This window comes from Colossoma macropomum, unplaced genomic scaffold (assembly GCF_904425465.1).
Source record: "Colossoma macropomum unplaced genomic scaffold, Colossoma_macropomum, whole genome shotgun sequence".
Classification (NCBI taxonomy): Eukaryota; Metazoa; Chordata; class Actinopteri; order Characiformes; family Serrasalmidae; genus Colossoma; species Colossoma macropomum.
The window spans coordinates 14995493-15008597 of NW_023494797.1; the positions used below are offsets into that span (position 1 = coordinate 14995493).

Consider the following 13105-nt stretch of genomic DNA (forward strand, 5'->3'; position numbering starts at 1 on the left):
AAGGGTAGGGTGTCTCGATTTTAGTTGAGACAGAGAAGTAAGGTAAGGTGTTGGGGCTACATGGCCTTCTAACCGGAGGTTTTTCAGAGGAACACTCCAGAGTGTTATGAGAACAAAGTTAAAAACCATTGTATTGTTTTAATGTTGTTTCAATGTATTATGGTCATTTTCTTAACAGCAAGCATAAAGAAAAAATAAATAAATAAAAAAATCACTAACAGTATGCTAATGTCTCGGAAGTTAGCTAGCTAAATTTTTCGGTTCCACCTTAAATAGTCCAGCACTACTGACGCCTGGAGCACCAGAATGTGACTGCTGCTCTATTTAAGGTGGAACAGGAAAATTTGAACGAGAAGCTGGCAAACAGCTGACTACAGCTTCATTTCACCAAAGAATTAGGGGTGGGTGATAATAAATAATTGTTATTCCCCCTCTTTGAAATCATATGATGCCCTAAATGTAACTAAAGCCCAGCAGTGAGGTTGCTGAACTTTACCCTCCTCTGCTGTCACTGCAGACTGGCAGGGTCGCCTACAGAGCAGCGCTAGTAGCTGTTAATGAAGTAATGTCCTTTATTTGAGGGTCCCATTTCGTAGAGGAAGATTCCAACCACTACCTGTTGTAACTCAGTTCCAAGAGGCAAGGCGACACTCAAAAACTAGGGGTAGGGGTAAAAATAAGAAATGGGACTGGGCCTAAGTGCATCTCCAAAATGCTGATGCTAATAAGAGGCCAAAAAAGGCGATCTGGGGAAAGTAAAAGCAAGAGAAACTATGAGGAAGGGACAGTGGTTTTAAGTTGTTCTAACAGCTTTCTAAATAACATCCTCAAACTGAGAATCCCTCCCTAAAAATGATCATGTTTTCTTAAGATAAGGCAAGGCAACCATGGGTCTGTTTGTGAGGAAAAGTTATCCCTGATGGCATGCCTCTCATTTCTATCATTCCTTTCAAGACAAAACCAGTTTTGGCCGATCGCACTGCTATGACACTTCTTTCAGCCTAAGTTTTCAAAGGCAGAAGTAATTTGAAGGTCACAACATGAGGCACATCATGTAAATCCATTTTAGCCCCTTCATGAGGACCCCCTTGTGGCTGACACACCAGAACCTACAACTAATTAAGTTATAACATTTAAAGAAATAGTTCAACAAAATAAAAAATAAACACAATTATCTATCTCAGATTGAATCAATCAGTGGAGACAAGTTTGGTGTCCAAATTGTGCTTCTTTAGTTCAGTGCTGGAGCCACACGGCTAACGTTTCTAACAAACACCAGAAGTCGACAGTCACTCAAGTCTGTTTTCTGTAAATAAGTCCCTCAAACTTTTCTCAGCCCACTCAAACCACATCCAGCTCTTCATTAGGGTTGTGCTGACTTGTCAATTTGGTTTAAGATAGTATGACTTACTGTGAGCTGCAAAAATCCTGTTCGAACATGTGTTGTCTAAAATGCGTGCCCATGGCATTGAGCTAAACAGCGAGGTTTTATTCATTTTTATAGTTCACAATAAATTATACTGCATCCTAAACCACATCGTCAAGTCTGAGCAACCTTAATGAAGAGCTAGATGTGATTTAAGTAGGCTGAGACACGTTTTGGGGACATATCTACAGGAAAAAAAGCTTTCGATAACTACTGACTTCTAGTGTTTGTTAGTAATGTAGTTCCAGTGCTAGTTTGGGCATTGAATATCTCTGCTAACTGACTATCTATGGCACATGGAAAACTACTAATTATATTTCTCAAACATATTGCTTTAAAATGTTTTCTAAAATGAAAAAAACTTCATCTAAATATCCATGTTCTATGTGGTAAACCACACGTGGTTACAAAATATAAACTTCCTAGGTGGTCCTATGTTACATGCATGTATTGGATGTTGTCGGTTTCAGCTACAAAATGCGCTTGGGAGTATTTAACACCATATTCAGACGTTAAACGCCATCTTTTAGAGCATGCCATCAAATTTATGCCTGTGTATTAGTTTATTTTCTCTCAGGCAAAGTTGAAAATGCACAAAAACCATTCCATGTGACATGTCTGGCTCAGCTGTCAAACAACAGAAAGTCCCTGGCATTCCTTGTCCTCTGCTTATGCTAGTAATGAGAATGGCAAACAGCTGGACAAGAACAGCACTGTGGTGAGCGAGAGTGCGTCCAGCTGACTGCAGCTTAGTCTTCAAGATATTTGTGATGAGTTATTCGGATTTATGGTGTTAAACGGAGAAACTAACAGATCGTGTCATTGAGAAAGCTGCTTTCTAAAGTAATAAACTATCGTTATCCAAGCTTAAAGTAATAGTTTGGTGAAAAATCTAATTTACAGCATACCTTTGCCACGAAGGCACTCAATCAGCCAAGAGTTCTGCACTGAAGCCACATGTTTAATGTAGCTACGCAATTAAAGTTTATACCCCACCAACCGGCATGCATCCATCATGACACACACGCCTTAAACAATGTTAAAGGTACACACTGGCCAAAATTAAACATTTAACCATCATTAAATCTGCTGTAAAAATGCCAACTCACATCCTACAGCTGCATCATAACAGTCTCTAGAGTGAGATTTTCTGGTGTAAAGACCAGGAAACCCCCTCCTGATGATGTGTCTAGAAGGTGGGAGGAACTTTTGGAAAAACTGAAACTGTTTTTATGGCAGCATTACTGTCTGAAATACGAACATGTTTCTAAACTGTGGCTGGTATAGTGTAGTGGGTAACACCTCTGCCTACTATGTTGTAGACTGGGATTCAATCCCCGCCAGGACAAGCACCCTATACTATACCAATAAGAGTCCTTGGGCAAGACTCCTAAAACTACCTTTGCCTACCTGTGTAAAATGATCAAACAGCAAGTTGCTCTGGATAAGAATGTCTGCCAAATGCTGTAAATGTAAAATCATCATTACAACGAAAAGAAAGGATCACTCAAACAATAGAAATCTGTCAACTTGTCAAATATGGAGGACAAGCTAAATGTTAGTAAGGCTGAATATCTAGATATGTTACTTCTGTTTGGCTTATTTTTTCAGACTGGAAGGGTAAAAACATGTCTGTTTTCCATTGTGTGCTAAATAAAGGCAGAATCACAGTTTCTTTTCACTAAAGCTAGCTTGGTTCCATTTATTGTGTATATTTGATTTCTGGCCGAACTGTTGATTTAAAGTTAACAAACGTGATTACATTCAATAAATGTTATTTTTCTCCTCTTTCATAGCTGTTGAAATGTGTGTTACTAGGCGTCCCTGGTGTTCATGTAGAGTAAAGGAACGTAAGAGCTGTTTACCTGAGGCCACAGCGTTGCTGCTCGCCTGACTCCCACTGCTGCTGCTCACTCCCACGTACAGTTCATCCTCTCCCTCAGTGGAGGAAGACGAGGAGGAGTCAGAGGTCAGCTCCTCACTGGAGCTGCTGGTGCTGTGCAGTAGCGCATACTTCCTCCGCGCAATCACCTCCCTCTTCTTCCTCTGCAAGAGCAGACGCTCCTTCTGCTTTGGAGTCCGCTGGGCTCCGCCTCCAGCCCCACCCTTCCCAAAGCGCTTCCTGTTGAGCGGCCGCCGCGAGCTCAAGCACGGCCGCTTGACATGATTGGCTTCCGGGTCGAGCCGTGCCCATTTATGGGACCTGCTGGACCGGGTTCGGCTCAGTAGGGGTCGTATACCCACCGCTGCCCCAGTTCCTCCACCAGCACTTCCTGTTGAAGCTGGACCAGACGCCTTAAGTTGCTGCTGCTGTCGGGCAGCTGTGGGGCCGTCGGCAGGCCCCCTGTCCTCTTCTGAGCTAAGAGTGTCCGAATCACCAAAACGTAAGCTAGAGGAGGGTGAAGAAGCACAGTCACTAAAAGAAGACTCAGGGTTCCGCTCATCCTCGCTACGCGTCTCCAACAGCGCCGCTCTGTGGCGGGGAGGAGGCAGCGTCGTCTCGCTAACATGCCCTTCCTTTAGAGAACAGTCTGAGGGCCCAGCCTGCTGGCTCTTACGCTTTTTACGCCCCGAAAGGCCTTTGTCTGAGTCTCTGCGACCCCCAGCGTCTCGCAGGGATCTGTGTCTAGTCTCAGCACACAGCGGCGTGAACTCGCTGCCCGCCTTGCCGATCACCTCCATTTCTGCCGGGAAGCTTTTGGCCGTCTCCATAGGCTCAGGGTTACCCAGGGGCCCCTTCAGGGGCTCCTGTTTGCGGCGTGTGTCAGGTGGGACCTCACTCTTCATCGTGACTGACCCACGTGGAAGGGGAACTGAAGACCAATGCAGCAGCTCCTATGTGTCCATTAGCAGCCTGAAAATTCCACAACTGCAGGGAAGAAAAAGAGAGACAGTTAGAATCACTGGTCAAGTACAGCCACACATACTAAGAACTTATTCATTTATCTTGGTGGACTGGTGCATTAATTATCTGACAATACAGTACACAAATATTAAACAAACAATACAAACCTATACAAAGATAAAACCACAAAGAGAAACACAAACAACACATTATGCACCAGAGGAAAAAACAAACTATATGTTATCCACTTTCATTTTACGCAAGATTCACAAATAAAAGTAAGATGTGATTGTGTGTGTGTGTGTGTGTGTGTGTGTGTGTGTGTGTGTGTGTGTAAACGATTAATATGTTTTTAAATACTCAAAAATAAAGTTACCAAAAACTTGCCTTAAGTTTCACAAATGTCTTAACACGTTTGTTTTAGGTGAGAGGAATGTGAAAATACTTATCATTATTGTCATGAATTACATCACAATAATCTCTCCTGAGCATATCAGTGATTCACTGACCAACTGCATCAGATGTAATGCAGTGCAGTATGTGAAAAGTTAAACAAAAATCATTTTTGATAGTATTTTTTTAAAGTGTAGCACTACCATTTTTTTGCCATTTCGTTTTCATTGTCAGTTCATAGAACATATCAACATGATGAGACTTACAACATTATGAGGGAAAAAAATCTAACACACTAGCTACAATCTAATATGTTAGCCCTGAGCTAACACTGTAGCCACCTGCTAACACGCAAGGCCCAAAACAGGAATGCAAAGAGATACAGTATGATACGTGACATCATGTTGGTCTATGCAAACATACATACAAAACACGCCCCGAAACACACATTGAGGCCAGACCAAAAATAAAATTCGCAGAATTTATCACCATCTTTTACAGTAAATAGGGCAATGAATGGTGCACTGAAGCAGGATTCCACCAAGTTAGCCATGCAAAAGCTTAGGCTGACTCAGTTAACGTTTATTTTCTCATGCGTTCCTGGCACAGTATGAGTCAGTCTGGATTGTAATCCAGGCCTCAATGTTACTCAGGCAGTAATGAAAGAAAAGGGAATGGTGAATAAGGTAAGGTCATTCCCGGCTCTTATACGGAGAGAAAACAAACAGGCCCACACCTAATGCCTAATGCCTCCTGCACATTACTAATGTAATAAACCCAGCAAACACAGGATAATGGAGCTGGGGACATTACAAGCCACATTTTCTACCAGTTTTCTTTTATTCATATGATAACAGCACACAGGAACAGAGGAACTTCTGTATTTCACACAATGAGGGGTGTAATAGCTGTTTTGAAAGGAAAACTGTGCCACATCAGTGTACGAAGCATATGAGCTTTTCAGTCCTTCCCCTTACATAAACCTTATACGTCCAGTCTGAAAGAGAGTAGACCAATTAACCTATTCCAGGATTAAAGGCTTAAAAAAAGGCTGCTGGCATTAGGATATTAAGCCATCAGTGACCAAAATGTTCGTCATTAATATCATGATTACAAAACGACTTCCACAAAGCCTCTTCCTGTTCCTCTCATGACAATCTCACATTTCACCCCTTCGCCATCAACACGGCCTACACTGACTTTTCTCTCTTTAATCATAATCTCATCATAATAACTCCCATCCCTCCTCCATTCAGCAGCATCCATCCAAGACCCCACACTGTTATTCTTTTCATGCAGTGCTGGTCAGTCCTGATAAAACTCAGCATCACAAATATCCAGAATGTATTTATTTTGCGATTAGGTTGCTAATACGAGGGGTGCATGCAGGGTGTTGTAAGCCAAAAAAGTCTCCTTATTTTTTGGCTGTATCACTATGTTTTCCCCCATTACCAACATTACACATAAAAATTCATGCGACACGTGTAGATTCACTGATTATTTTGGATGGTAAACAAAATGGCTATATTTGCATTGTTGACTTTGTGACCCCTGGTTCCCATTACCACCTATGTACACAGAGTCAGTAGGCTTTCCTGCAAATAGCCTTTTAATAGCAAACCACTCTGAATGACAGAGTTTGACTGACTGAATTATGGTCAGAGTTTTAAAAATAGGATGATTATGGAATTAATACAAGGTAATGAACTCATTCTTAAAACTACTTGCAATTCTTACCAAGCCTTAAAACTACAAATTACAGAAACAGGTACAGAAACCACATTTCCAGTATGAAAACACACTATTTTATCTTTACGCATTTTTAGAACTGTTCAAAACAAAAAACAAAAGTAGCAGAAGTTCCAAGTAAATGACATACACTGAAGATCACTGTAAGGTCCTGGATAACACGAATAAACTGCCAAAAAATGGAACTGACAAAAGTATTTCGTGGAAAAGGATGTTTACCGGATATGATCTCTATCAATACCACCATAACTGAAAGTCAGGGTAACGATGTGGCAGCAATTCCTGATCCACGATATGCTTCTTATTACATTTTTCATTTGGAATGGACAAAGTTCAACTGCAAAAACAGCAGTGCCACATTTTACAAAATATCTGCAAATGTCTGAATTCAACATTGGCAAAAATATATACATATGTCAGCAGATATGCATTACAAACAGCAAGATAAAGACGGATATAATCATATAAACACAGTTGCTCTAAATCGGTCTTTTTTATGATCCATGCACTTCTTCAGTTCGGACAATAACAACATGCAAAATACATGTAATTTTTCACTATAGTGACATACTGCCCACCTCAAGCCCCACAGTCACTTTTCTCTCTAATCAGAACCCCACCATAATAAATCTCATCTCTCTTCCATTCAGAAGCACCATTCTGACACCATCATCTCCTCTGAAGTGAAAAGTCTGGACTAAATGGGGTCTGGACCAAAAATCTCAAAATCTCACGCCTCAGTGCAGCCACAGCAAGGCACAGTGTTTCTATGTCTTTAAATTATGAAAGCAGCCATCTGTTTAAAGAGGCATATCATTCCTGCTCATTAGCTCCTTTCTTGGTTTAGTGGTAGGAAATTATGCCTGAACACAGCTGCATTCTTAGCAAAAAATAGGTGGGCAATACAACAGTAAGTTTGTTATCATGATAAATTAGGCCCATTATACTTTTCTGAGTATTTTATGGGTGATGCCAATGCTGCTAAAACACTGGACAGTCACCCAGTCTAATGCCATTGTTGGTATAGTGTAGTGGGTAACTCTGCCTTCTACGCTGTAGACCGAGGCTCAATCCCCTGCCTGGGTAAATAGCCTACACTCTACCAATAAGAGTCCTCGGGCAAGACTCCTAACACTACCTTTGCCTACCTGTGTAAAATGATCAAACTGTAAGTCGCTCTGGATAAGAGCGTCTGCCAAATGCCGTAAATGTAAATGCCAAACATCAGCTAGAGGGGTATAAAGCCCCCCAGCACTGGGCTGTGGGGCAGTGGAACCGTGTTCTCTGGAGTGACAGAGCTCCATCCTGTACCTTTGGGAGTTGGAGTGATCCAGAACTACTCATCCTACATCAATACCTGATCTCACTAATGCTCCTGCAGCTGAATGCAAACAAATTTTCACAGCAATGTTCCAACATCCAATGTAAAGCCTTCCCAGAAGAGTTGAGGCTGTTGCTGCCACAAAGTTGGACAAACTCCCTTTTAATTCATTTGACTTTGGAAGAAACACTGGATGCGCAGGTGGCTACAAACTTTTTGGACATGTTTTCAAGTATTGTGATGCAATGTTTTTGCCATGTCATCCTCCCCTAGCAAATATTTTCACATATGAAAAAAAATTCTAAAGGTTATAACTTTGACCATTTAGATGATTATATACAACTGCATTCGCATAATGAAAATAGCTAATCAGCTCCACAAATGAAAACAGCTCCACAGCTGTTTTTAATAATGTGTCCCATTCAAGTTTTAGTAAAATGAAAAACAAGTCTGATACTTTGAGTAGATTTCAAAACAATTACTACTAAAATTCATCTCTCAACTAAAGCAAAAATCTCTGCAACTCCAGTTTCCCAGATCAGGATTAATCCTAAACCTAAAAAAAATCCTAAAAATTAACAAAAGACTGTCAGTGGTGAATCTGCCTTCAGCAGTTTAGCTCCACCTACTCACACTGATATTATCAGGAATGTTTCAGTCCTGTCTACTTTTTGAAGAGGCGCAATACAGAGCAGCCAATCAAAACAGAAGACATTTACATATACCGATCTTAAAGGCACAGTAACAGAAACAGCCTGTTCAATGCTAAGGGATAAAAAAAGAGGTTGGAAAATGGTCATTTAGGTATGAATTATGGCTGTTTTTGCCACATACAACCACATCGATGTTATATGTGGACCATAAAGGTACAACAATATACATAAAATACAAGAAAAGTGTAGGATATGGGCTCTTTAATCTCTAAAACATACACGTACAGTAAATGCGGCCAAAATGTTTAGCTGCAGCGTTTTACTTCCACATACACTGATCCAATTTCCATGTTATTTCTATTTCTGCAAATTCACACACACAGCTCGGCACACCCTAAATACCAGCCAGTCCAAAACCAAATTACAAAAAGGTCAGCAAAATATTTCAAATGTACAAAATATAGACCTACACAGCCAACAGCTTATGTAAACTGCTCAAAGTGTCAAGGCTTGAATGTCATTAGAGCTCAAATCCAATGCCCTCAGCTAAGAGATCATAATAAGCTTCTGATCCTCCAGTGTTTGAAGCAGCAGAGCCCCATAAGTAGGCCTTCGCCTGCAAGAGATCAGGGCAGTAAAAAAAAAAATTCTGCATTTCACACAGATCGTACAAATTTCCTTAACTGATAATGAGCATGTGACTTTCATATAAGAATTCTGCAGCATATTTAACTTAGGGCATATCGTCACTGGCATATTAGAACTTATTTTCCTCAATTCTTCTAACTGTCCTTTACATTGTGTAAACATTTCAGGGCAAGGAGACCAACAGAAATGGTCTAAAATTACTTAGAATAAAATCTATTACATTATGAGTTAAGAACGGATTTTCCTTTTAAGCTACCTTTTCTCAGATCAGAGACTGGGTGACCTATAGCTGGGCGATACCGATCAAATTCAATATCATGACATTGACCAATCATATCATGGTATAAGATGATGTTTAAACTGGCATTAATACAATCCATATGCTAAAACAACGTCTTGCAGACCTGACTGAGCTTGTTTTAATTGGGCTGTTTTAAGCCGCAGTGACGCCAGAATGTTGCCTTGATATTTACTTTACAGAGTGGAGCAAAAATCCATATGGGTGCTTCTGACCAGTTATTTTTGGGGGAATGCATGTTGACTAAGTAGCAGGTCCTCCAATAGATTAATAATATTATTGCCACCACTCAACCTCTTGCTTTCTATTGGCTCCTGCCTACGACGTTCACAAATTTGAGGAGTTAAAAGATGGTCTATATGAACTCCAAAGTAAGCTTATTCCTTTGTTTATTTTCCACTTCCATCGAATTGGCTTTTTTGCTAGGCAAATTTTACTCGTGCTTGGTGTTTCTGGATTATTTAGCTTTGAGATGTAAACAAAGCAAAAACAGCCATTTTATTTACTATTCAAAACCACCAGTGAACCCACACGTGTCTCCTGAGATTTTACTGAGTGGTATTGCGTCTTAACATACGTGTTCTTTGGGGATTACTTAGCCTTACAACACACTACATGTACCTCTCTGTCATAAATGGAATAGAGACATCAAAGCCTTGAGATGTCTGGGTTCACCGCCACTGTGAACAATGTTTGCTCTGTAAGTTCCTCTAGAATGGAGCACCTCATATCAGACCACTCCGAATGACTTGATTTACATCTTAATGTAGAGATGCAGAAAAATCTGTGGTATTTACCTTTAAAATGACACCGAATGGAACCTCACACAATACTGTAAATATGAGACAGATCGCACACCTTTAGAAAGTAAATCTATTTAACGTTTAAGGATTTTAAAGCGTTCTTTCAAAGCATGCATTCAATGACACTGTAGTTAACTGGAGTTATCCGCTTGGCAACTGGGACACTGCGATAGATTATCAGCACTGCATCCATTTTATTATCCTCATAATCTATCATATATATATATATATTACTATAAATATCTCTGAAAAGCAATCTCACGGTATATGAGTACAGACTATCACAGCCTGGACAACAACATCATCTGCTAATACAGTAGTGTGGTAGTATAAAATGTTATAATAATAGATGCCACTAGTGACACTTGTGAGACAGTGGAGGGCTCCTCTGGGGTTCCACCCTGCGAGCTAGCAATGTGCCACTGAGCCGCGAAGCAAAGTGCACGTTGCCCCCCGAGGGGGCCCACAGCAGCAACGCCCCCTGGCACCAAGGTGGATACAGATTTCAGAACGTAGAGGATTGCGAGAGACTGTTTTAATTCCTTCCCCAAGGATCACTGACTAGATCCTATAGATGCCAAGTTACCTTGCTATTAGCACAACACGGACTGTGGGAGCATCCTTCCGCATGCCAATTACACTGAAAACTATGGCTGAAATTGTCCAGACAAAACCTTGTACGTTAGTTTTTTTAACATAATTTACAAATGTCAGCAGCCCTTTACTGTATGTGAAACGTATTGATACGTGGATCAACAGAAACAGTCTGTAATTACATGGAATAAATGTCACATCCTTTCTGGAGACATGACATTTGGTTCAGACAGCAGCAAAATATTCCTAATATGAAAAAAACAAACAGTGGTTGTTGATTTAAAACAAGTCACACAGCACTTTGCAGACAGGCAGATGGACTGCTTTCCATCCTCTGCAGCGAAAAATGCATATAAATGAGCTTTACATTTAAACAACCCTGCTTACTGTACTGTTTTAGGGATTATACGTAATGAATCTCAGAGTCACGGTATTTCCACTATTACTATACTTATAAAAGATCAAAATGCTAAAAAAAGGACCCACAGTCCTGGTCTCTTCAGTAGTATCAGCGTGTTCCCTGAGCTGAATCACAGGAACAACACAAACACATTCCTCACATACAAACAAACAGGACGATAAGGCCATAAAATGTCACGTAGGTGAAATACAACACGCAAAAGGCCACAATTTGCACTGCTTTGGGGTTTGATCACACGGCCAGATCCCTCTAAAACGTGCATTTTACACCGTGGGTAATCGGATAGGTCTGGCGTGACGTTCATAACATTAGAGGAGCTAGTTATGCATCGATATCAACAGAGGCAGGCCACAGAGAGTGATGCCAGTATGTGCTATGATGTTGACGGAGCTCCACATTACTGAGACTTTACATTGGACATTATTATTTGGCCTTATTTAACCCTATAAAACGAAAGCGAGCCAATTCTTTACGCCTACAATGAAATAAACGTAGTTCGAACTGCTTTTAATGGACGTCAGTTGGCCTGTTTAAAAAAGCCAGAAGAGAAAACAGACGTAGTTCTTGATAAAATATTAAATTCAGAGGCAGCTACAAAATATAAGAATGGCTTATACACATCTGAACGGCTAGAAAGCCGGACTAAGCCTCATTATCAGCATTATTACTTATAAAAACAACAACGTTTCCAAGCTAACGTTAACTCGCTAACGCTAGAGCTGTTTTCACTCAAGGAATTTCTCAAGAAAGCGGACGACAACTGCTAAAACTACTCATGTACAACATACACATTTACCTATATGGCTGTAATATGCGAACTGCCAACTTGTAGTGATACGTATTAAGGTAAAAAGACTAAAAATACTGAGTGATAGCTGTGAACATTAGCTTGAAGCCGAACAATAGCAACGCAATTACAGCCGAAGCTGAAGTTGGCTTCCTATTCGCCAGCTTCTTGTTCGAATTTTTCCGTTCCACCTTAAATGGCGCAGCAGCTGCATTCTGGCGCCTGACGTGCCAGAATGTAGCTGATGCACCGTTTAAGGTGGAACGGGCCAATTCGAACAAGAAGCTGGCGAATAGCGCAATCACAGCCGGACTGGCCGAAGCACTTTTACCTCTTGACGGCTTTACCAACGCTGGCCGATCCGCCGGCTCTTTTCCAGGGCATACGGTCCCACACAGTCCGTCGAAGATGAGACACAGGCGGATAAAAATTAAATACAAAAAAAGTTAAAAAGCGAGCGAACGTCAAAGTGGAGGCGGGGAGAAAAAACCAAACGGGGCCTGGAGCTAAAGCTAAAGCTAATGCTAAAGCTAGTTAGCTCGCCGGCTAATGTCGACGATTCGCGGATTGTTGACCATCAGTGAGAAACAGAAACGGCGTTTTTTCTTCCTTACTGTTAAAAGGTGTCGATGGAGATATGATTAGACCGAGAAACCGAGCGGAGAGCGGCGTTTTTAACTGTAGGCGAGTTGATGCGGCGTTAATTCCTCTCCGCTGGCCATCGGACCCGACATCAGCTCTCCGCGCGAGGCGCCATCTCACTAACTCACTCACTCTCACACACATTCTCTCTCTCTCTCTCTCTCTCTCTCTCTCTCTCTCTCTCTCTCTCACTCACACACACACACACACACACACACACTCACACACACTAAGCTTGTCTACATTTTTTGACACACATTCGCAACATTTACTACACAAATAATCCGAATGCAACTCATACATTGCAAGATATACACATCTATAGCGTTACATAAGAACACAACTAGATAGATAGATAGATAGATAGACAGACAAGTAAAAGTAAGTAGTGAGGTAAAGATAGATGAGGGAAAGTGAGGGAAAACAAGCAATCAGACACCTTAATTTTATTATTTATGTACTTCCTGTGCATATATCCACTTCGCATTTACACACGTAATGTGTCCTTTACAAAGTGTGTATAGG

At 41.0% G+C, this 13105-nt stretch overlaps 1 protein-coding gene across 4 annotated transcripts in view; it reads right to left on the minus strand.

Annotated features, from left to right (window-relative positions):
* The window catches only part of rnf111 (ring finger protein 111), a 69968-nt gene extending 57254 nt beyond the window's left edge, over positions 1 to 12714 (minus strand). For 3 of the 4 annotated variants that reach the window (XM_036584399.1, XM_036584400.1, XM_036584397.1), the window contains exons 1-2: positions 12270 to 12714; positions 3292 to 4295 (exon numbers count right to left, since the gene is read on the minus strand). In XM_036584399.1, the coding sequence (XP_036440292.1) occupies positions 3292 to 4213 (922 nt within the window). In that variant the 5' untranslated portion in view covers positions 4214 to 4295; positions 12270 to 12714. The remainder of the gene's footprint in view (positions 1 to 3291; positions 4296 to 12269) is intronic. The other variant, XM_036584398.1, reaches the window with a different exon arrangement.
* Positions 12715 to 13105: the final 391 nt, after the last annotated feature.